This window comes from Saccopteryx bilineata, chromosome 5 (assembly GCF_036850765.1).
Source record: "Saccopteryx bilineata isolate mSacBil1 chromosome 5, mSacBil1_pri_phased_curated, whole genome shotgun sequence".
NCBI classification, from domain to species: Eukaryota; Metazoa; Chordata; class Mammalia; order Chiroptera; family Emballonuridae; genus Saccopteryx; species Saccopteryx bilineata.
In genome coordinates, this window is record NC_089494.1 from 235,098,776 (window position 1) to 235,122,145 (window position 23,370).

The 23,370-nt window shown below is 46.0% G+C and overlaps 1 protein-coding gene across 2 annotated transcripts in view; it reads left to right on the forward strand.

Annotated features, from left to right (window-relative positions):
• Window positions 1–1,810: 1,810 nt before the first annotated feature.
• Window positions 1,811–23,370, forward strand: part of BEND4 (BEN domain containing 4) — a 34,620-nt gene continuing 13,060 nt past the window's right edge. For both annotated transcript variants that reach the window (XM_066279967.1, XM_066279968.1), the window contains exons 1-2: window positions 1,811–2,481; window positions 11,584–12,150. In XM_066279967.1, the coding sequence (XP_066136064.1) occupies window positions 1,998–2,481; window positions 11,584–12,150 (1,051 nt within the window). In that variant the 5' untranslated portion in view covers window positions 1,811–1,997. The remainder of the gene's footprint in view (window positions 2,482–11,583; window positions 12,151–23,370) is intronic.

A 23,370-nucleotide genomic window follows, 5' to 3' on the forward strand; every position in this document is an offset into this window, starting at 1 on the left:
CACATCTCAGAAGAAGCTCCCCCATTTCTCACTTATGTGCCTAAGAAACATCTTCCTGGCATCTCATTCTCTCTCCCTGTCTTTCACCAGCATTTCATTATTTTTTAACTGTCCCTCTCCTGCTTGTCTCCCTTTTCTCTAGCGATCCACGTGTCCTCATTTAGCAGTTTTCAGAAGCCAGGGAGAAACGTTGCAAATAATGTTAAATATGATTAATATCTTGAATTCCTTGAAATATGACATGCATGAGTTACAATGAAACCTCTTTTATTTCCCCATGAAATGCTTTTGCATAATGAGAAAGAAAATGTCCTCTATGCCCTAATCAGCCCTGACAGTTCCTGGACTCCCAAATACTTTTATTTATGGCATTATTTATTTCATCTCTAATAAATGGAGGTGGGGGGGGCCAAAGCACGTTCTGAGAAGGCTGCAGGAGAGAGGGAGACTATTCAAGGTGGAGGAACACAGAACCAGGAAAGAGAGAAGGCTTCCAAAGGAAGGGAGGAGCTGTGGGAATTGAGAGACCAAAGACCTGTACCCCCAGAAAAGGAATGGGTCACTTTCCCAAGACTAAAAGGAAAACTATTTTCTTCAGAGTGGAGAAATGAGGGTCATACATCAAGGAGATGTAACCAAAATTCGAACCTGGAGAAGGAATACTGAAGGCTGGATAAACAAACCTGGGCGGGGGTGTGGTTTTGAAGCTGGCCTGGGGGAGAGGTGATTTGCTCCAAAAAGTGGCTGGGAGAGGCCAGGATAATCCTCTAGATTTAAAGACATTTCTACATTCATGGGATCCTCCTGCAAACCACAGTGGCTCTTCTCTCATCCAAACAACTACCTAAATTGTGTGTCCTCCAGAGCCCGTGGCCCAGTGGCTCCAGATGCAGAGAGAAACTGGCTGGTCAATGCAGAGAGCTACCAAGCCACTCTGCATATGTCCCACAAGCACATATGCATATATATCAAATGACATTTTTGAAAGTATCTTATCACCATCCCAAAGGGAGTTAGTTGCCAGGTCATATTTTAGTCTGTTTCACAGACACTAACTGCTATGAGAAGAAGTGAGAATATGAATTCAAATAATCTATATAGGTATATCCGTGTGGCTTTGGGCTATTTCCTCGAGGGGCCTCGGTTTTCCCATCTGTAGAATGGGGGAAATGATTCTGTTATGCACTCTCAGATCCCATACAGGGAACTAACAAAATAATGCGGACACTCGACGGCCGCTTGCTGGCTGTGGGCAGAACCGCAGGCGTGGAAACCACCTGGGTCAAGGCCTTCAACATGCTCTTTCAGAAGGTTAGGGGAGCGATTCTTGATCCGGGGAAGAACTGCGCGTAATGATTTCCCAAGGCACGCACGCACGCACGCACTCTAGCCACCCCGCCCCGTCCGTCCCAACTACCACCAGCCACGCGGTGCAACGCCGAGAGTTTGGGGCAGCGTAGGGGGCGCTAGGATCTCGTTTCCGAAGCTGGACGCCGCCCGCAGCAGAAGCTTCGACTCCACATCTGGGACTCCGAAGTCTCGCCTTGGCTGAAACCTCGCCCGGTTATCAGGTCGTCCCCCCCCCCCCCCCCCCCCCCCCCCCCGGTCCCAGCTGTCCCCTTCCCTCTTCCCCGTCGAAGGCGCACACCAGGTTGGCCCACCCCGCGGGCGGTGGCGGCGCCAGGCCCCGCCCCCTCCCCCATTATCATTAGCAGATATTACCCTAAACACTTGCTCTTTACTTCCTTTCTCCCTCCAGGCATTGGCGAGGCGGCCTGTCAATCAGCTCTCGGGCGGCAGCCCCCCGCGCGGGGGCTCAGCGATGCCAGGCTTGGCGACAGGCGGCAGTGACGGCGGCGGCGGCCACGGCACAGACACACACCCTCCCACACGCGCGCACACGGGCAGACCCGGTGGGCGGGCAGCGGAGGCTCCCTCGGAGCCCGGCGCTGGTCGGGAAGGGGGCGTGCGGCCGGGGACCGGCCCAGAGGCGCAGCATGGAGGAAGAGATGCAGCCGGCGGAGGAGGGGCCCAGCGTCCCCAAAATCTACAAGCAGCGCAGCCCCTACAGCGTCCTCAAGACGTTCCCCGGCAAGAGACCGGCGCTGGCCAAACGCTACGAGAGACCCACCCTGGTGGAGCTGCCGCACGTCCGGCCGCCCCCGCCGCCCTTCGCGCCGCACGCCGCTGTCTCCATCAGCAGCAGCGAGCCGCCGCCGGCGCCGCAGCAGCAGTTCCAGGCGCAGAGCACCTACCCCCCGGGGCCCGGCCGGGCGGCCGCCGCCGCCGCCGCCGCCTCGTCGTCATCGCCTTCCGCCGCGTCCCAGGGCCACCTGAGAACTCCCGCGCCCCCGCCCGCCGCCCCCGCCGCGTCCTCATCTTCGTCTTTTGCCGCCGTCGTCCGGTACGGCTCGGGCCCGGCGGCCGCCGCGGGCAGCAGCAGCGCTAGCAGTGACAGTGCCAGTCTGGAGCTCAGCGCAGGTACCAACTCTTGGGCGCAACTTTCCTTCCCGCCCAGGCCGGGGGGAGGGGTGGGGACCGGGGAAGAGGGAGCGAGGGACGGCCGGTAGCCTTTTGCGCCATGGGCCTGGCGGGAGGGGCAGGAGTAGGGGGCGAACACCTGGCTGAGAGTCGGGGCGTCCGAGCGCACCCCGAGGCCTCCCCCGCGCGGGCTGCAAGTTCTGGAGGATTCCGCGGCGCTGCCGCCGCCGCCGCCGCATTCCGGGCTTCTGACGGCGCGCGCGCCTTTTAACAGGTGGCTCCGCCGCTGGATCCAGCGTGGCGCCCCAGAAGTGCCGCGGTGGTCGGCCGGCAGCAGGGATCGTTCGGGCGGGGACGCGGGAGGCCCCTCTGGTGCCGAGGCCGCGGGCTGGGAGTAAGGACGGACACCCTAGAGTGACAGCCGCGGCCGCTCCCGAAGAGGCTCAGGCGGCTCCGGGGGCTCTCAGGGACGCCCTCCCCTTAAAACCTCCGCTGCCCCACTTTTTTCCTTCCCCTTCTTTTCTTTATCTCCCTCTTTCCGCTTGGTTTTCCATCTCTCTCTTCCTTGCTTTCTGGTCTTCTTTTTCTCCACCTCTTTGATGCACTCAGTGTCGCGGTCTACTCGGCTGGCTCTCGTGTGCGCGCTGTCTCTGCCTGTTTCGCCACCCAGCCCAAAGTCCCAGCCGACGGGTGACAGACTCCAGCTCGTCTGTCCCCGCCTCGAGGTGGAACTGGCGCTCGCCCCTGGGGCCGACTTCGCCCCGAGCCCCGGGCGCTCGAGGTCCGCTGCCCACCCCAGCCCTATCCTCACCTCCCCCCCGCCGGGTGGGACACTGCTGCACCGTGGAGTCCCCCGCCCCGGAGCCTCTGGGCCGGGGCCTGCGAAATTGTCTCATGGGGCCTGCCCATCCCAGGGTACGAGATGCCTCTCCTTTGCCCGGAGCCTGCGGGCGGCCTCACGTGAAAAGGCCAGCCCTCCTGCCCGGCAGCGGGAAGAGAGATGGGCTGGTGGAAAGGCCAGAGCCTGGAGCCTGCGTCCAACTGCGCTCTCTGCTCCTCGAGGACGCGCAGCCACGTTTTTCAGGCTCATCAAAACTGAAAGTTCCTGCTCAGGCCTTTTATGCCACTTTGGAGCCCCCCCCCCCCACTCCCCCACCGCCGCTCCCAAATTCTTCATCTGCGTGAATCTTAGGCTTTATTTCTAATGAAAATATGAGCATTATCTCTGAGTTATAGGTACTAACGCTAATGTTCTGTTGTTTGTCAATATTTTGACACATGAAGGATTGATTTTGAGGAAGAAGATCTACAATAATTACAGGTTATAGTGAAGACTTGTTCTGTTATATACCGCACAGATTTGGAGATGTTTGACTGCTTTGAGTGGGGTTCTTATGTCAGTGTCCTTATTGTATATGGGTTTTTTTTTTTCTTCAGTTGCTCTTGGCCCAATATTCTGTTGTGTTTTTATATTCTGAGATTACTCACACACTTTTATTTTCCTCGTTTTTCTTCTGTTTTACCTTCTTTTTTTTTTTTTTTTTTTTTTTTTTTTTTTGTATCTTTCTGATGCTGGAAACAGGGAGAGACAGTCAGAAAGACTCCCGCATGCGCCCGACCGGGATCCACCCAGCACGCCCACCATGGGGCTACGCTCTGCCCACCAGGGGCGATGCTCTGCCCCTCCAGGGGGTCGCTCTGCGGTGACCAGAGCCACTCTAGCGCCTGGGGCAGAGGCCAAGGAGCCATCCCCAGCGCCCGGGCCATCTTTGCTCCAATGGAGCCTTGGCTGCGGGAGGGGAAGAGAGAGACAGAGAGGAAGGAGGGGGGGTGTGGAGAAGCAAATGGGCGCTTCTCCTGTGTGCCCTGGCCGGGAATCGAACCCGGGTCCCCCGCACGCCAGGCTGATGCTCTACTGCTGAGCCAACCGGCCAGGGCCTGTTTTACCTTCTTAAGAGGTTTGTGTTCTTTCTCTTTGGACTCGCTCATGCCCATTTTTATTTCCCAGTTCTGCTTTTTATCTTTCTATATTTTTATTTCATCTTTAATAAGTTTAGGTCCTTTTCCCATTTTCTGTTTTGCTTAATCATTTGCATAACCTCGCTTCCAACCTGGTTTTCCCCCTTCTTTTTCTTTCCTGGTTGGGCTTTATTGTCATCTTGTTTTCATCTTGAGGTCTTGGCTGACTTTCAGTTTTTGCCTTTCTTTCCTACATTATAAATTTATCTCCTCATTTCCACTTTTACCCATCCTTTTAACCTTGGTTTTTTTCCCTTCTGTCTCTGCACTAGTCACTTGCTGTCCTGTCTGGTGTTTCCTACTCTGGCACTTTTCTGATGCTTTCATTCCTAAGTAGTTTTTTGTTTTGTTTTGTTTTTTCCTTTTCTTTCTCACCGTGTTCTAAATGCTCTCTTTCAGTGTTTCTTCTAATAGCCTATTTAATCTACTTTGTCTCTGTCCCCTGGTGGAAATTACATCACTGAATCTAAAGAAGTTAAAAAGGGGCTTGTCAGTGGCCCTCAAACAACCTGTATTTCTTACTTTCTTTTATTGTCAAGGCTTTTGGGAGGGGGGAGAGACAGGAATATGAAGCTGCTCCTGTATTTACCAGGCTTGTTGTTTTTTAATTTTAAAAAATAAAGCCTAGAAAGGTAAGCTTTATAGCACCAAGGGCAGAGTGACACGTGCTTGTTGGAAGGATGGGAATTAAATGTAGGTGTCTTTAATGTAGTGAGGAAAATGGTCTGGGGCAAAAAAAAAAACCCAAAAAAAACATAGCCCATAGTACTAGATGTCATGAATTTGTGGTCATGTTAATCACTGGTAGGCAAAACCATCTCTTATCAGGCACAGTGGTGTGAGTGGCCATCAGAGGGACAGTCACTTGGTGAGTTGATTGGCTCTGTGAAGAACTAGTGGTTCCACTTTGAACCAATGAGCGTGTGTGCACAGAGGGATGGCCATTTATGTGTACCTTGTGGGGGTGTGGATGGTGATTTGCCTTTTACCCCCTCACAGAAGTGTCATTGCAGAGTCTCAGACCACCTGGCACACTGAAAACAGAACAACCATGAGTCCAGGATGGGAGATGGGTGACTGTCCAGAGTAAATGCAGTGAAAACATGAAAGGGTTGAAGTAAATCTAAGGGCCCTAAACTATCGAGAGAAGAAATATGTGATTAAAAATAGACTTTTTTTTCCAACATCCTAATAAAATCTCATGAAGAGTATAATTTTCCTTAAAAGGGGTAATACACCATGGTTTTAAAAGCATATTTTTTCGCTGTGGGAGGCTTAGAGTTAAAACCCACGTAGATCTTGATATGCAGCCTAAATTTGGCATCAGGAAATGGGAAATTGCATCTTTAAGCAGAGTACAATCAAAAATGAATTACAATAAATCCTATATAATTGCATAGGTCATTCTCTTTAATGAGATTTTATTAACCTGACTGTCAAGCTTTTGAGTCAGGCAGATATTTTATCTTCTTCAACTGATAAAAGTGTCAGCTATAAACCACCATATAAATATTCATAAATCTACACATCTGTGGCAGCCTATCAGCATCATTCTTTTGGACATTAAAAGCATTCTAATTACTTTCTGTCTAGCAGAGCTGAAATGCTGCCTGTTATAGTATGTGCTTGGCAGGCATGATTGCTTTTGTTTGCCATCACAAATAGCAGCATCCTATTTTATATACCGATGGTCCAGAAAATATTCAGGGATTGACTGAGCAGGATGAGTATTAGGAAGCACCATCTGGTTTTGATAGCACCAAGTATATTAACTCATCTGTTAATTTTTGACACATCATTGATTTATTTATTTAGAAAAATTGCATCCTCTTTTGCTGTGTTGATGTTTGCCATCATGGAAAAAAAGGGAGGGGATGGTATTTTTTTTAGAAGACGTAGGTCATTGATTTAAGACAGGGGTGGTGCTTCCAAAGAAGCTTTTATTTTCTAACTTCTATCTTCTATGCCATGAAGTGCTTTCTTTAAAAGAAGTTATATTAATGTTTTAAGGAAATTTAGCTATTTTGAACTAGCTGGAAATCTGTTGGGTAGCTAAACTCTGGATGAACGATAGTGGGTCACAGAATGTTTTTCTGCTTCTGCATTTTTAATATATTTCACCCTTCGCTGGGCTAAAATCAAAAGGTTACCACTAATCTTGACTACTGTGATCTCCTTCATAGAAACAGCACTCTTGGGGATGTGCTGTGACGGCAGATTCCGTTCAGGGCTTTCCTTACCAGGAAGGACGTTAGAGTGGGGAGCCTGTGTTTGATGGCTGAGCTCCCGTCCCTCTTCTTCCTCACTTCTCGGTTTTAAGATGGATTAAACCACTTAAGTTCCGAAGAATTTCTAGAATGATTTTTTTTTAATTAAAAAAATAATCATGGGTTCAGAGTTTGGAATCAGACTAGGTACAGCTTGCAGCATATTATTGCCCAACAGACTGCGCAATACAGCAAAATAAGTTAGAAAGAAGCGACCATTTCGGTGTGGTTTGGGACTGTGACATTTAATGTGTTTGATTTTAAGGACGTTAGGGATAAAATAAGTAATTTTAAAGCCCCTTTGTACTTTGTACTTCTCTGCCATCTGAGTGGAGCATTTGGGGACTAAGGGGGGGAAACTGTTAAATTCAAAATACATGTTCGCACTCTACACAATTAAGAATCATGGATCAGTGGCCATTCAATTGCGTTCATATGAAAACAACTTTTCTCCATTTCTTAGCAATAATGGGCATTGCACAATACATGCATTTCTAATTATATTCTGTCTGGAAAGCTATTGCTGGCTGCAACGTGTATTACCGTATTTCCCCATGTATGAGATGCTTCCAGGTATAAGACGCACCTTAATTTGGGGCTCGAAATTTGGAAAAAGAAATGTATTACAGAAAGTTATTGAACTCAAGTTTTATTTATCATAAAACTCATACCACTCCTCATCATTGTCAAAACTCCCATCCATTAGCTTGTCCTCATCTGTGTCTGATGACGAATCACTGTCTTCATATATTGCCTTGTCCTCAGTTCCATCTATGGCATTTGAAATGCCACAACCACTATATAAGACACACCCAGTTTTTAGACCCCAAATTTTTGGGAAAAGGCTGTGTTTTATACATGGGGAAATACAGTAAGTGGAAAGATTTACTGTGTTCTATGAAGTGTAATAATAATATTTTTCATCACATCCTTCAATGTCTTGATGTTAAAACACTATTCAAGTATTACAAGATACTGAAAAGACAAATTCAGCTTTAAGGCTTATACGTGCTGTTTCTGCATGTGTCAGTTTGGAGAATGGAGCGTTTTTTAAAATGCTGGCAAGAACTGTTTTACGATGGTCACTATTCTCTGATATTCTGAGTGCACTTCAGTACATTATCCTCATAATGAAGGGTATTACATAATGATTTTTTTTTCTCAGCATATCATGAGTTTATCCCTCAGGAAAACAAATCATACTTGTCCCTAAGTCAGGTTCTTTTCCCTTAAATCTATACCCCGATGTGATTCATCAATATGATTAAAACAACTGAGTATTATATAGGACATTGAATAAATATATTGAGCAGTTCTTTCTAGATAATTCTATTTTAGCCTTTCCTTTCATATTTTGTTCCTTTCATCAAGATAGTTATGTTAATGGTGTATAGGCTGTAAATCAATTGGGACTATGCTGATTAAAATGCAAACAGTAAATACAACTTCAGGTCTAGAATGGGATTATAGGATTAAAATGAATGAAAATCGCTAGTGTGCTAGAATTTAAAATTCCCAATCAATATCATTCTTTGATTTTACTAATAAAAGAACAAAAACTTGGAAGTAAAGAAATGAGAGGGCAGCATTTTAAACCTCCCCATTTATATGGTTGAACTGTTTACTGTCTTGTTTGTTTTTGGTCATTGTGAAATTATACCCAAATATCTGAGGTCCCTCCCGATTTAAATCATGAGTTCAGTTCTTTGTACCACCTGGCAGGGGGCGGAGGGAGGCATCATCAGTTCCAGTGGTTGGTGGTTAAAAGCTACTTCCCATGTCCACATTCCTTTTTCTCCTATGAAGTAAACGGTAGTAAATGGTAACTTTACCTTGGCAGCTGCTTCTTTTTCTTTCTTCTTTTCCAAGTGAGGGGAGGGGAGATAGAGACACAAACTCCTGTGTGCGGTGACTGGGATCCACCCGACAACTCCCACTTGGGTCTGATGCTCTGCCCATCTGGGGCCAAGCTCACAACCAAGCTATTTTCAACACCTGAAGCAGAGGCTCCACAGAGCCATTCTCAGCACCTAGGGCCAATGCACTTGAAACAATCGAGCCATGGCTGCGGGAGCTGAAGAGAGAGAAGGGGGATGGGTGGAGAAGCAAATGGTTGCTTGTCCTGTGTGCCCTGACCGAAAATCAAACCTGGGACATCCACATGCCAGGCCAACATCCTACTCTACCACTTAGTCAACCGGCCAGGGCCCGTTGGCACCTTCTTCAGCCAGTCCCCAGCCTTGCAGCCTGAAACTATGCCTAGCATCTGATTCCTTCTTTAGCACTCAACATAACTGTGCAAAACATCAGGCCTTTGACTATTAGTGGGATTTAAGATGAGAGTACAAATGCAGGCCTACATATCATATATCTAAATAATTAAAAGGCCTGAATCACACTTAAACTGTTAAAATGTGTCTAGCGCACCCACCCTGACAAAGACACCTTATAATGACCAGGTTTGACTTGGGTGCTTGCAGCCAGCCGGTAATCTCTTGCCACCCCCAGCTTCCCTCCTGGAGGAGGGAACCCATAATCACACGCATGTGGATGCCCCAGTTCAAACTTCCAAGCTCAGGCACCATGGTCTGCCTTTGGGAAGATGGCTCAGGGAACAGACCAGCACAGGCCCTCGGAGCAGTTTGAGTAGGGAGTTCTTGGATTTTAGGCACCTCACCATAGGGAGAGGGAAGTCTGGAAGGGGAGGATCTAGGCAGTGCCTGTGTCTAGGGCAGTACTGCTCCTAAGAGAGAGTAAGCCCCAGACCAAGAGGAGAGTACTGCTGTGGACTGTCAGATCACGTGCCACGCCCACCCCAGCCAAGTACCTGGAACTGCTGTGAACAAAGTCTTACTTGCTTTACAAGAGTCCCTGCATGTACTGGGTCACTGTCTCCTGAGGTACTGCGCCGGCCCGAGACCACTGTGCTGTGGCATTTGTAGTCTGTGCCTCTCCTGAGCCCAGGTCACTGGCCTCTGTGTTCTGACTTCTAATCCTTGCAGAGGGATTTAGGAACAGGAGCATTTTATAGATTTGGGAGATGTGAGGGGTGCTTCTTTGATGCTCTGGGTTTTATATATATATTCTAATTAAATTGTTTAAAAAGGAGACTTTGACCCCCCCCCCCCCCCAATACCTTAGTTACTTCAGGAAAGAATAGTAAGAAGAAAACACAAAGTGGAACATAAAGTACTTCATGGGGGGGGGGGTGTCTTCCGGGGGTTTCATTGTTCAGCCAGCCAGGATTTTCTGGAGAAATCAAGTTCTTTTTTTGACAGAGACAGAGAAAAGGACAGATAGGGACAGACAGGAAGGGAGAGAGATGAGAAGCATCAGTTCTTTGTTGCAGCACCTTAGTTGTTCATTGGTTGCCTTCTCATATGTTCCTTGACGGGGGCTACAGCAGAGTGAGTGACCGCTTGCTCAAGCCAGCGACCCCGCACTCAAGCTGGTGAGCCCACGCTCAAGCCGGCGAACTTGGGGTTTTGAACCGGATCCTCTGTGTCCCAGTCTGACGCTCTATTCAGTGCACAGCTGATCAGGCTAGAAAAATCAATTTCTAATCACAGCTAATCTGGTTCCCCATTCCCATAGAAGCCCTTGAGAATCTCATTTTTTAAGTGCTGTGGGGGGTTATTTGTTTTTAGGGAAAAAAGACAATTAGTCAACATTTTCAGAGACAGCAAGTTGCCACTTACATTTCTATCATAAAAATAGTACAGTATTGGCACCAAAAATCTCCAAGAGTTTGTTGCCATCATTCTGGTGGGGGTTGGGGAGAGGCACCCTCATACTACTCTGTAAGCCCTAAAACGAGTATCTGTCAGTATTTATAAGTAGCCCGTTTGGGGGGGTGGTTAAGGAAGAAGGGAATCCACCTTGTGACATTTATATTTAGGGTGAATTTTCAAGGCCTGATAGACTGACGACATTAAGCCACAGTTTTGCAATTTGGGAGAGTTTCTTTTATTTTTGCAGTAAGTTGTTTGCTTTCTGTTTGCTTTTTGCTTTTGTTGATTAACAGTTAATATGCTTTAGAATTCATGTATGTGAACTAACTGCATTCTCAGCACGTGCCATTTTAGGAGATTTGGCAACCTAATGGCAAATAACTACTGCTTTTCAGATGATACTGATGTAGATCAGCCTAAACATTGGCCTTGATGAGATATTCAAGTTGGCAGGTAAATTAAAGAGTAGGTGACACAGATATTGGATAGCACACATAGTTTTGCTTTGGGGGCTCATCATCGGCTGCCTGATGGGCCCATTCTTTGTTTTACCTTAGATGTCTAGTGAGCTCTTCAAAGAGACTCCACTTTCTTCTCCGGTTTTCATCTGGGAGCAACGTGCTCTCAGCAGGGATTATATCAGCTGATTAATAGCAAGGGCACAAGGGCACTCCAGAAATAGAAGTAATGATTGCTCTAAGCCTTCTACCAATGAGGAATTGAGTCTGCAGTCGCTGGCTCGGCTCGATTCATTAGAGTAAAGACATTAATGAAGCCGTAGGTGTGAATTCAGACCGGTGCAGGCCAGTTAATGCCACAGAGAGGGAAATTGCTACATTGTGCCCCAGTCACAACCCAGCCGCTTCCCAGAGGAAGGGGCTAGAGGCAGCTCGTCAGGCTCTCCGCCCGTCAGAACAGCGGGAAGCTGTACATCCTGCGAAAAGTGGATTCTCTGTGTCCCTTTGATGTGTGACAGTAGATATGCATATTTTTAACATTTTTGAATGTTGAACTGAAAGCTGAAAACTTCTCTTATCCCTTGTCTTTGGCTGTTGGTCTCTGATGTGTCTTCTCACGTGTTACAGAGAGCCGCGTGATCTTGGATGCCTTTGCCCAGCAGTGCAGTCGAGTTCTTAGCCTCTTAAATTGTGGAGGAAAACTTCTGGACTCCAACCATTCTCAATCCATGATTTCTTACGTAAAGCAGGAAGGCTCAAGTTACACTGAAAGACAGGATCAGTGTCACGTTGGAAAAGGGGTCCACAGTCAGACCTCAGACAATATAGACATAGAGATGCAATATATGCAAAGGAAACAGCAAACTTCTGCCTTCTTGAGAGTTTTCACCGACTCCCTTCAAAATTACCTGCTCTCGGGAAGCTTTCCAACTCCAAACGCCTCGTCGGTCAGTGAGTATGGCCACCTGGCCGATGTGGATCCTCTGTCGACCTCCCCCGTGCATACGCTAGGCGGCTGGACCTCCCCAGCAACATCGGAATCCCATGGGCACCCATCTTCTTCCACACTGCCAGAGGAGGAAGAGGAGGAGGAAGAGGAAGGCTACTGCCCCAGGTGCCAGGAGCTGGAGCACGAGGTCATTTCATTGCAGCAAGAAAATGAAGAGCTCAGGAGGAAATTAGAGAGCATCCCAGGTACCCCGTCCTGTTCCTTACAAGCCAGATGGAACTCTTCCTTTTCCATGATCTCCTCTGTATGTATGTATGCCTTCATGCATGTAGATACGTATTTGTTGTTTGGTTGGTTGGGTTGATTTGTTTTTGACCACTGATGTAAAAATGTTGGAAAAACGGGTATGCACAGGATACCCTTAGCCCACCGGTGACAAACAGAAGTTTCAGGATTAGCCACTAGCCTTGTTCTGTCTATGGTTCAGCCACGGTCTTCTTGGGTTTAGGCCTGAAGACCATAGTCCGATTATAAGATGCTCTATCCATAGATGTGGTGCAGTGAGATTAGGATAGGTCAAGTACTGCGAGCCTGAGTTTCCTTAGAAACGTGGTCTTGCTCCTTTAAAATGGCTTTCGAATTTTTAAAGACTTTGATATATGTGCTTTATTAATCAGTGACAGAAATTAAAATGAAATGATACCTTCAGAGAGGCAGGGCTCAAGTAGTAATGAACAAATGATCTCTTCTGTTCCATTAATTTCTCACCTTTCTTGCTAAGTTTCAACAGGCAGAGTCTCTTTTTAGCATGCAGACTCCCCCTTAAAGTTAATAAGCAGCTGTAAACTAAAAGGAATAGATCAAAGACAGACCAGTAATTAAGCTGATCCCAAACTATTTGTGCCCCTGGCTAAATATGAGGCATTTCCTTGCCTCTTAAGAGACATTAGATTTGCAGAGAAATAAAAGTCATTTTCACAGCCAGCTCTTCTCTGGGTTGCAAAGCCATTTTTTTTTACTATTTGGAAAGCTACTGATTTTGCATATGTCTTTGAATTTATTCCTGCATGTCTGTGGCTTATAAAAGATATTAAGATCATTGGCTAGAACAATATCTTCAGACGTCTTGAATCATACACACATTGGTAACAGTTTTTGACCCTGTATCCACCAGTGTACAAATTTATTGGTTAACTACATAGTATGTGTTCCACTATATTGCATATATTTTCTTCAAAAGAAAGCGTACTTAAAAAAAATTAAACTTTTTAAAGCTGGTACCTAAATATAAATAGAAGTTACTTTTTAAAAAAAATTTTATTTACTAATTTTAGAGAGAAAGGAAGATAGAGAGAGAAAGAGACACAGGAACATTGATCTGTTTGTTCCTCTATGTGCCCTAACCAGGGATTGAGCTGGCAAGTTCTGCGCATCTGGATGATGCTCTAACCAACCACGCTATCTGGCCAGGTCTAAATAGAGGTTAACATTTTTCCCTGACTCCTTGTCTTTGTGCTGTTCAGTTAGGCAGCTGATGTAGAAAGGATGTGTCTGTGTTAGGAATACCTCACCACTGACCTGCCCCTAATCATTGTTCTTCTCCACGTCCCAGAAAGACAAAAATGCTGTCATTTCTTGACCCTCTTTATGGTCAGACATTGAGTGACACAGGTTGATATTAGGCTAATTAGTATTACGGCAAACATATCAGCCCTGTTGCTAATCATGAACTTGAATCAGTAGACATTTTACCTGGAGAACTATGATTGCTTTAAAGGATCTAGACCAGGGGTCCCCAAACTTTTTACACAGGGGGCCAGTTCGCTGTCCCTCAGACCATTGGAGGGCCAGACTATAAAAAAAACTATGAACAAATCCCTATGCACACTGCACATATCTTATTTTAAAGTAAAAAAACAAAACAGGAACAAATACAATATTTAAAATAAAGAACAAGTAAATTTAAATCAATAAACTGACCAGTATTTCAATGGGAACTACGGGCCTGCTTTTGGCTAATGAGATGGTCAATGTCCGGTTCCATATTTGTCACTGCTAGATGTAACAAGTGATGTGACGTGCTCTGGAGCCGTGAGGTGTGCATCCCACGTCACTGGAAGTAGTGCTGTATGTGAGCGATGCCATGCTTTGCGTCTCTCACAGACCACCAATGAAAGAGGTACCCTTTCCGGAAGTGCGGCAGGGGCCGGATAAATGGCCTCAGGGGGCCGCATGTGGCCTGCGGGCTGTAGTTTGGGGACCCCTGATCTAGACCAAAACCCAGCTATGTAGATGAAAATCAGTTTGTCTGTTATGAATAGAAAAAAGATTACTGCCTGACCTGTGGTGGCACAGTGGGATAAAGCGTCGACCTGGAACACTGAGGTTGCCGGTTCGAAACCCTGGGCTTGCCTGGTCAAGGCACATATGGGAGTTGATGCTTCCTGCTCCTCCCCCTTCTCTCTCTCTCCCCTCTCTCTAAAAATCAATTAAAAAATAAAAAAAAAAAAAAAAAAAGAAAAAAGATTACTGTCAAAGAGTAGGAAATACTAGTTTGTGATTGTGTAACACGTGTCCTCACTACCTAGGGACACCTTAGCGTTGGGCATCAGGTTGAAAGTGTCACTTGGAGATGAGAACTGGACTCAGAAAGAGACATCACTGCCCTCTTGCCCTCATCTCCCAACCTCCGTTTTGGCTAACCAACCAACCAGGCTCTAGATGACCTGATATTTTCAGATAGCCATTTGGTGACAAGTGCGGCCGGTTAATACTCCGGTTTTGCATGTAGCAGGAGTATTTTGCAAGCAGTAGCTCTCCAGTAATGTGGGATCGACTTTCCCTGAGCAGTGTCACGGCCTCGCAGTGGTCCCAGTAGGCCTCTGTCATCCTGGAGGCCAGTGCATTTCCATGGAAGGACCTGGGGCTTTCCTCTGGTAGAACCCACCCTCCTGTCGTGGGGTCGCTCTTGTCACAGCCAAGCAGGACGAATGGCGATGCCCGGGACGGCAGCGTCCGGCAGTGAGCCGAGGAAGCCCGGCTGACGGGGAGGGGGAAGCGCCTGCCTGGGTCACAGCCAGCACATGGTGCCTCGGTCCTTTCCCTGCCGCTCCAGAACCATGCTGCTGAGCAACCCTGAGGTTCCTGTTTCTTTTCTTTTTTCTTCCTGAAATAAGCATTCATACCAGTTCTTGAAGTGAAAGTTCAAAAGAAATGAGGCTATTAGTTGACAGGAAAAATGATTTTACTTTAGCAGCTATAACAGGGGGGAAGGAAGGTGGTATAGACCTTACCAAAAAGAAAGGCTGGGGAGAGGGGCTCTTTCCAGCACCGCTGGCGAGGGGCTGTGTGACTGTGGTATTCGTGAGACATTCAGCCAAGTCTTATTTACCATCAGCTACATGCAAGCAAGGGGCTTCTGGCCAGTGCTTGCCACCTAACTTTCCAAAGTTAGGCAATTAAATATTTTACCCCAAAGTAGTAGCGTTAGCACGTTTTCTTTTGTATTAGATTATCACATTAGAAGTTACTCTGTTTAAAAATATATGTTCTTTTTAAAAGAAAGCGAGACTAGGTTAAAAGGAAAAGGCTCCAAAAGGGAAGGATGTTGGAATCAGGAATACAAGGAGCCGCAGGATTGGGGAAGGAAGGGGAAGGATGGGGACACGTCAGTGGAGAGGGTGTCGGGCTAGAGAACTCACAGTATAAATATTTAAAAAGTTGACAACCAGCACGAGGTGGAGAAAAGTCATAAGGGAGAATGGGCATAAAATATCATTTCCTCTAAATTAAGACCCTGTTGACTGTAAGACCCAGCAGTACCCTATGTTCCACTATGAATGAAGAAAACACTACAAATCGTAATTGCACATTTTATACTTAGTTTGGAACACCAAGTTCATAGATTTTAAAATATGAAAAATACAGGTCTTGGAACCATAAAATGTAGTCATCTAAAAAAATTTCCTAAGTAAAATAATTGTGACACATGATAGGAAAGATATACTTGTTGGTCTTATTAAAGAATTTCCTGCTTGTTAAAAAGTATACTTACGATCATCTCAGTTTATCCTCATAACTGCAGTATTTCCATTTCCCAGACGAAGAGGTTGAAACCTGGGTAGGTGATATCCGGGGCAGACCTAGGAATATAATCCAAGCCTCTCGACTCCAGATCTGGTTTATGACTCTCTTCCACCTTCAGAACCGTCCGTTCTCATTTATTCACGGTACTTACGTCCTATGAAGTTGCTGTGATCCCTGAATATTGACCCATTACTTCTAGTGGAAATACAGAGCTGGATTCCTGCTAGCCTCTAGTCATAGCATTTTCATCAACTGATCAACATAGAGCCTTGTTTTATGTATGTTTTTGTTTTAAAAGACCTTATTTATATATAGTGTTGATTGATTAACATTGAACTCGCAGGCAGTAGCACAATAACTCATGCCTGAATGAAACTTATCTGACAGATTTTCTCCATAAGGCACGTCACAACCTCCTTGCACTTGGGAAGACTAGGTCGCACTCAGTTGTACATCTGGAGTACATTTTTAAATAGCAAAATCAACAACAGTAAGTACAGAAATTCAAAAAGAAATGTGGCACAGAACAGAGAGTGGAAAGGACACTTGTTTGTAGAGTGCGAGCTGAAGTGAGGCAGAGCGTTACCTTGTCCAGCCTCAGCTGGGTCCGTGTCCATCAGCCTACTCAGATCTTCAGTGATCTGCAAGTGACTGCAAGAGCCCCATGAGTATTGATTTGACCATTACAAATGCACGTTAGCTAGTAGGCAAAATTGCAGATACAGAATCCGCAAATCAAGCGGATCCACTGCAACGAACTAGAGAACTAACCTTCGGTTATGCGGTTCTGATCCCAGTAGTCCACAAGTAAGATTTTTAAAAAGATAAATCAGCATCAGTTTGGGGGTAGTAGTGGTTTTGGCAGAAAGCCGTTGATGTGAATGCAGTGTGGCTTCACGAGTAACCCCCCCACTGCGCTCAGCACCCTCCAGACCCGCACGTGCCCGGAAGTACCTGTGGGACTAGGCACAGGTCGACTTCCGGTCCTGAGACATACTGCTCTTATTTAATGTGGGGGGGTGCGGACAGTGAAGGCCTGAAGTATATTCTGAGTAGAAAATTAGAGCAAATGAGAGGAACAGAGAAAAAGAAAGAATTGAGTTCTTTCACTTAAAATTTGGTAAAAGTCATTACAACTCTTGTTATAGCTGCAGGTGGGATTGAGGGAGACAGAACAGTTGAGGTGAAGAGAATGATTTCAAGTCAAACCCGAGTTTGGATTTCTGCTCCTGCTACTTGCTCGCTGTGATTTTTGGCAAATCTGAGCCTCTGTTTTCTTTCTGTAAAATGAGGTTAATAATTCTATAGGAATATTGGAAGTATTAAGTTCATTAAGTAGTAACTGAGTGCCCACTAAGTATTCCAGTAGGCACTCAGTAAAAAGCGACTTTTAAGAAACAGAGAGGAGCCCTGGCTGGATGGCTCAGTTGGATGGAGCATCATCTTAATATGCAAAGGTTGTGGGTTCGATTCCCGGTCAGGGCACATACAGGAACAGTTCAATGTTTCTGTCCATCTCTCTCCCTCCCTAAAAAAAAAAAATCAATAAATAAAATATAGAAAAAAAGAAAGAAACGGGATGTGCCTAGTAACACAGAAATCTTAAGTGGCTTTCTTAGATCATAAGTGGTGTTCTTACCTTGTAAAAAGGTCACCATCCAATTAGGTCTCCAGCTTAGAAGCCTCAGATCCATCCTTAAAGCATCTCTCTCCCCTGCTTCCCTCATTCTCTTCTGTGGATTCTAGCTCAGACATATCCATCAATTTGGGTTCCTCCTGTCACCCCTCTGCTTTCCTCACAATACATGGGATTGCTGAACCCACTCAGCTCCTCCCCTGCTGAAAATCCCCAGGTCAGCCCTTGCTAAAAAGCTTCTAAAGGCTTCCCATGATCTGTGGAATAACACCCAGCACCCTCAGCGTGGCCCACGAGGCCCTTCACTGCCTGGATCTTTTCCTGCCTATTCTTGTAGACGTGACCCTCAGTTCCCACCGAACACCAAGCGTTCCAGCCCAATTGAACAGTTTGCAATCCCTGAGTAGCCGTACGCTTTCTGCCTCCGATCTTCCCTCACTCCAGCTCTTCCTTCTGAGAACATAATGTCCTTTTATTTCCTCACACGAGAGACTCTTGATTCCTCTTTCAGTATCCAGTTCCAGGGACACTCCTCTGTAACAAACATTTCCCCAGTTCCCAGGCAGAATTAACCACTCTCCGTCTAGTACCTCAAGCATATTTCTTTTTAAAGTCCGTAACAGAGGAAGGTTTTACTTTCTGTGTGTCTGTCTCTCCTGGTGGTCTGAAGTGAGGAGAGGCAGGCCGGGTAAGGTCCTTGAGGGCAGAGATAGAGTCGTCCTTGTATCCTCAATTCCTAGCCCAGTGTCAGGCATGGAGGATCCACAGATACTTCAGTTAAATTAGACAGAACGTTGTCATTATCCAAAGCAAAACCATGCATCTGTTGGCTGAGAAACACTTAAAGCTCATCGTTTATTCCTCGATATTTACAATTCAGGAGCCTGTCCTTTACAGAGAAGCTGTGAATGGGACACTTGATGATATCAGCACACAGATGGCATGGTCCTGCGAGGGCACTAAATAATTTCAGTCCCCCTATAAAATTGTAGATGGTGCATTTCGAGATAATGTTTTGGGTTTTAAAAAGAATTATATAGCAAGGTGGATAAATAGTGCTGGAGGAACAAGGAGAGAAACTCTGATCGAGATTTTAGTGCAACGATCTGCAGTGAAAATTGAGCACTCAAAACCCAAGTACCCTTAATATAGGCAAAACCAGAACTGGAGCAGTTCCTAGAGAGAGCTGCACTCACAAAACAGGTACTCGGGCAGTACAGCAGCCAGGCCAGCAGGTCAGCGAGGCGGCCTCTCCGAGAAATCCCCAGCTGCTTAGTCATGGAATAACGACAGCTTACCTTAGGCAGTATTCCTGGGTGGGTTCGCCTTCATATGTAGTATTCAGTGAATTCACGCAGTAACTTTGCAGTAGGTAATATCCTTGCTTTTCAGACGAGACGACAAGGGGCTACGAGGGGTTAAGTAACTTGCCCAGGGTCACAGTTCAAAGTGCAGTCGATACATTAAGAGAAAAACATAGTATGCAAGAATTACTTTAGAACCCATTCCCCAGCCTTTCTGTCAATGAAGTGGAAGTACCAGTATTCCCTTAGACCAGCAGTTCTCAACCTGTGGGTCACGACCCTGGCGGGGGTCAAACAACCAAAACACAGGGGTCGCCGAAAGCCATCGGAAAGAGAACCGCTGCCTTAGACTGTCTTGAAGACGCTGTCTGTGTGGATTTAACTAACTTACCCCAACCCTGATGAAAACAGGCCCCTCCAGGCCAGGGGACCCGGTGGTGTCTGAGAGCAACATTCACCTTGGTAGCTTAGGTACCTGGTAGAATATTTGCAGCCCGTTCCTCTCAGTTTTTAACTTTCTTGACCCAAAAGATCTTTCTGCTTTGTGGTTTTTTTCCTCCTGAGTATTTTACACTCTTTCCAGGATTGTCTAATATGCATTTTAAATGTCACTACATAGAGGAGGAAAAAATGATTAAATATCAATAGCAAGGTAGGAACTGGGGACATTTGGGGTACTTTTATATTCTTGGTTTCCTTTAATGGGGAATTTCTACAGTTTTGGCTCCTTCACCTGTTTAAGCTAGTAGGTGGGCCTGACTTCAGCAGAATGCGTCAGTGAAACCTGTCCAGTGGGATTGAGGCGGTACCTTCTCCAGTAAGACTGACTTGCGTAAAATTTGCACAAGGTGACAAGTATGAAGGCCCCTGGAGCATTAATTGGCTCCTTGAGAATTCTGGGTTTTTTTGTTTGTTTGTTTTTAATTTGAGAGACAGAAAAACCTCAACCTGTTGTCCCACCTATTCATGCTTCATCAAACCCACACCCTTGGTGTATGAGGCCAACGTTCTAACCAATGGAGAGCTACTTGGCCAGGGCCTCCTTGACAGTTCCGTCCATCTTCCTGCTGCCGTGAGCCCTGACTTCCCTCTCCCTCCCTGGGGGCCGAAGGAGCAGTGTCTGGCGTGTCAACTGGACTGCATAAAACCTCATCACATGAAGCCCGGGCTCCTTGCTCCTGTCTCAGGGCCCTGCGTCCTCCCACAGAAATTCACAGCGTGTCCCCAGCGCTGTAGGGGAACAGAGCAGAAGGGCAGCACACAGGAGCCCGCCCCCTTTCCTGCTCAGTGTCCTCCCTGGGTGGCTCTCGGCAGGTAGCATGGCATAGCTGTGAGTCAGGATAGTATTTCTTTCCCCTTTTATCTCGACTTGAAGAGGCACAACCATCTCCACTTTCCAGACTGACCGGTTCTTTTTCTTCTTTGTTCTTTTTTTCACAGAAAACATTTCACTTGATTCTGCAGCTTTCCTGTGTAAATGTAGGCAACTTTCCAAAGAGCCCTCCGTCAGGATTGATGTTCCAGCTCCTGTGACAGCAAGGGCTCTGGGTGGAGAGGCCCTGGGGACCTGGGCCTCTGTCAGGCTGGGAGTGTGCCGGGCGGGGGAGAGGAGGGGAGCTCCTCAGAGGGCCCAGGGCAGTGAGGATTCTAGTGTTTTAACAGTTGGCTGAATCTGAGCCTTATCTTCAGTTTGTGCCCACATAGCAACTGCAGGACCCACTTCCTATGATAGAGCCCTCTATAGCCAGTAAAGGCAGTATGTTTGAATCAGCTGGCGTTGACCATAGCTTCACACTGTTGACTAAATATTTGGGGTGTAAATAACGGGAGAGCCGACTTCAGGGCTACATGACCAACGCTGAGGATAGCGTAGAGCACAGGAAGGGGAGATAGCAGTTACATGGATATTTTTCAGACAACTTTCAAATTATTCTAATGCATGCCCACTCTAGAAATCTTTCAAAACTGGTTTTAACCCTGGCCGCATAGCTCAGTTGGTTGGAGTGTCAACCCAATAATGCAGAGGTGGCCGGTTCGATCCCTGGCCAGGGCACACACAGAAGATTGATGTTGGGTCTGTCTGTTTCTCTTTCTCTCTCCAGATCAATAAATTTTTTAAAAAATTTAAGAAAGGAGACCCTGGCCAGTTGGCTCAGTGGTAGAGCGTCGGCCTGGCGTGCAGAAGTCCCGGGTTCGATTCCCGGCCAGGGCACACAGGAGAAGTGCCCATCTGCTTCTCCACCCCCCCTCCTTCCTCTCTGTCTCTCTCTCCCCCTCCCGCAGCCGAGGCTCCATTGGAGCAAAGATGGCCCTGGCACTGAGGATGGCTCTTTGGCCTCTGCCCCAGGCGCTAGAGTGACTCTGGTCGTGGCAGAGCGACGCCCCGGAGGGGCAGAGCGTCGCCCCCTGGTGGACGTGCTGGGTGGATCCTGGTGGGGCGCATGCGGGAGTCTGTCTGACTGTCTCTCCCTGTTTCTAGCTTCAGAAAAATACAAAAAAAAAAAAATTTAAGAAAGGAAAAAAACTGATTTTAGCAATGATAAAAGATAAATGTAATGTATAACTACCGTAATCCTGCTACTAAAATGATCATGGTTAATTATTAACATTTTGGCTTATTCTTTCTATTCTCTTCTCCATCCATGTAATTACTTTTAACATGGTGGAGATCGTACAGAATATTCAGGTTTTATTTTATTAAGTTTATCGGGGGGTGATTAAGAGTGTGTGAGCCCCACGTCTGCGGTTCTGTGACGCATCGCCTGTATGCTGCATTGTGTGCTCATCAGGCCTGGTCTCCTGCCACCGTGTGTTTGACCCTCTTCCCTCTGGTAACCACCACACTGTCGTCCGTGTTCACGAGGGTTTTGTTTGTTCATTTGTTGCTTTCTGTTTCATATCCCACATATGAGTGAAATCATGTGGCTCTTGTCCTTTTCTGTCTGCCTTATTTTGCTCATTAGCACGAGACTGTCGGGATTCGTCCCTGTTGTCACAGATGGCCGTATTTTGTTCAGCTTTGCAAGCGTTCTTGTGTTCGTTTAAACATTTTTTTTTTCGTGAACATCTATCTTAATGACTGTAAAATATGGGTAATGGATCACAAGTTTTATTTAAATCCCAATCACTCAATCAGGATTGACTCATTTCACTAAAATTTCCAAACTATATCCTACGTAATACCTTGCCCGTGTCACTTGGCAAAGCTAATTGAAAACCAGAACTCAGACACAAACCTGTTTTAGCTTCTCCAGTCTATTGCTCCCCCCCCATAATTAATGCCCATTGTCAAAAGACTGTTCTCACCCACCGTGGAGTCAGTAAGGTAGGTTAGACTTAGTGTAGGCAGCGACGTTGGGGTGCTTGGCTGGTCTCCCTGCACTTCGGTTTAATGAAAGTCCTATTTCACACTGATGCAGTTGTGCCGTTTTGACTTTCGTGCTTGTTCAGCAACTGCTCCTTCGGGCTGAAGACTAGATTTAAATGACGGTTCAAGAGTGGCCTGTGACACAGGACTGGAAGACACAGACCTGTAAAGGGCGTTATTGTAGAAAAATTCCCTAAGCTATTCCTACTTCCTATCATTCAGCTCTTCAAAAGGATGCTGATAGAGTTTTCTGATTTGTTCCACCACAATGTCTCCTGAAAACCCTAAAGCTGTTAGGAGTGGATAAAGATGATCGTTTCTATTTGCTATCATTAAAAAAAAAAAAAAAAAAAAAAAAAAAAAAAAAAGATGAGAAAAACTAAGTAAAGAAAGCTCAAGTGGTATACTTTAAAATTGGGGCTTAGGTTAAATACCCATTACTTTCTTTAATGGGACAAAAAACGTCTTAAGAAAACACACAGCTAAGACAAAGTGGCAATAATTCGTATAAATTAGATTAGTAACTGAGCTACCAAGGCCTTTAAAAACAATTAAGTACTCTTGAAAAGGGCTCTAACATAAATCTTAAGATGGGGGAATTATTTATGCAACACTGCAAAAAATGTTAGGCTCTCTGTTGGATTACTGTCTGTTCAGTGTTATAATTGTTCGATGACTCTATAAGACTAAGCCTCAAAAAAATAACGCACAATTAATAAAATATACAGTAAGCAAGTCTGAATTGGACCGGATCAGTTGTGTTTCTTGAGAGGAGAGAGAATGGGACACTTAGAGGAGGAATTGTGTGGGCAGGTGTACTCCTGTTGGGAACAGGACTAAATTACATGGTGTTCCTGCTTCCTGAAGAGCTAGGCATAAACCTGTCATTAAAAATTAGTATTATGTTTTTGATTAAAAATTAGTGAAACGTTAGTTTCTAGTACTTTATTTTTAAAAAGCATCACTGGGTACCACTGTTAACAACTCGCGTCAAAGAAGACAAATCTTGTCTCTGAGTTGTTCGTTGGTCTTTGTTGTTGATCCAGATGCATCTTAGATTGTTGGACCTGAA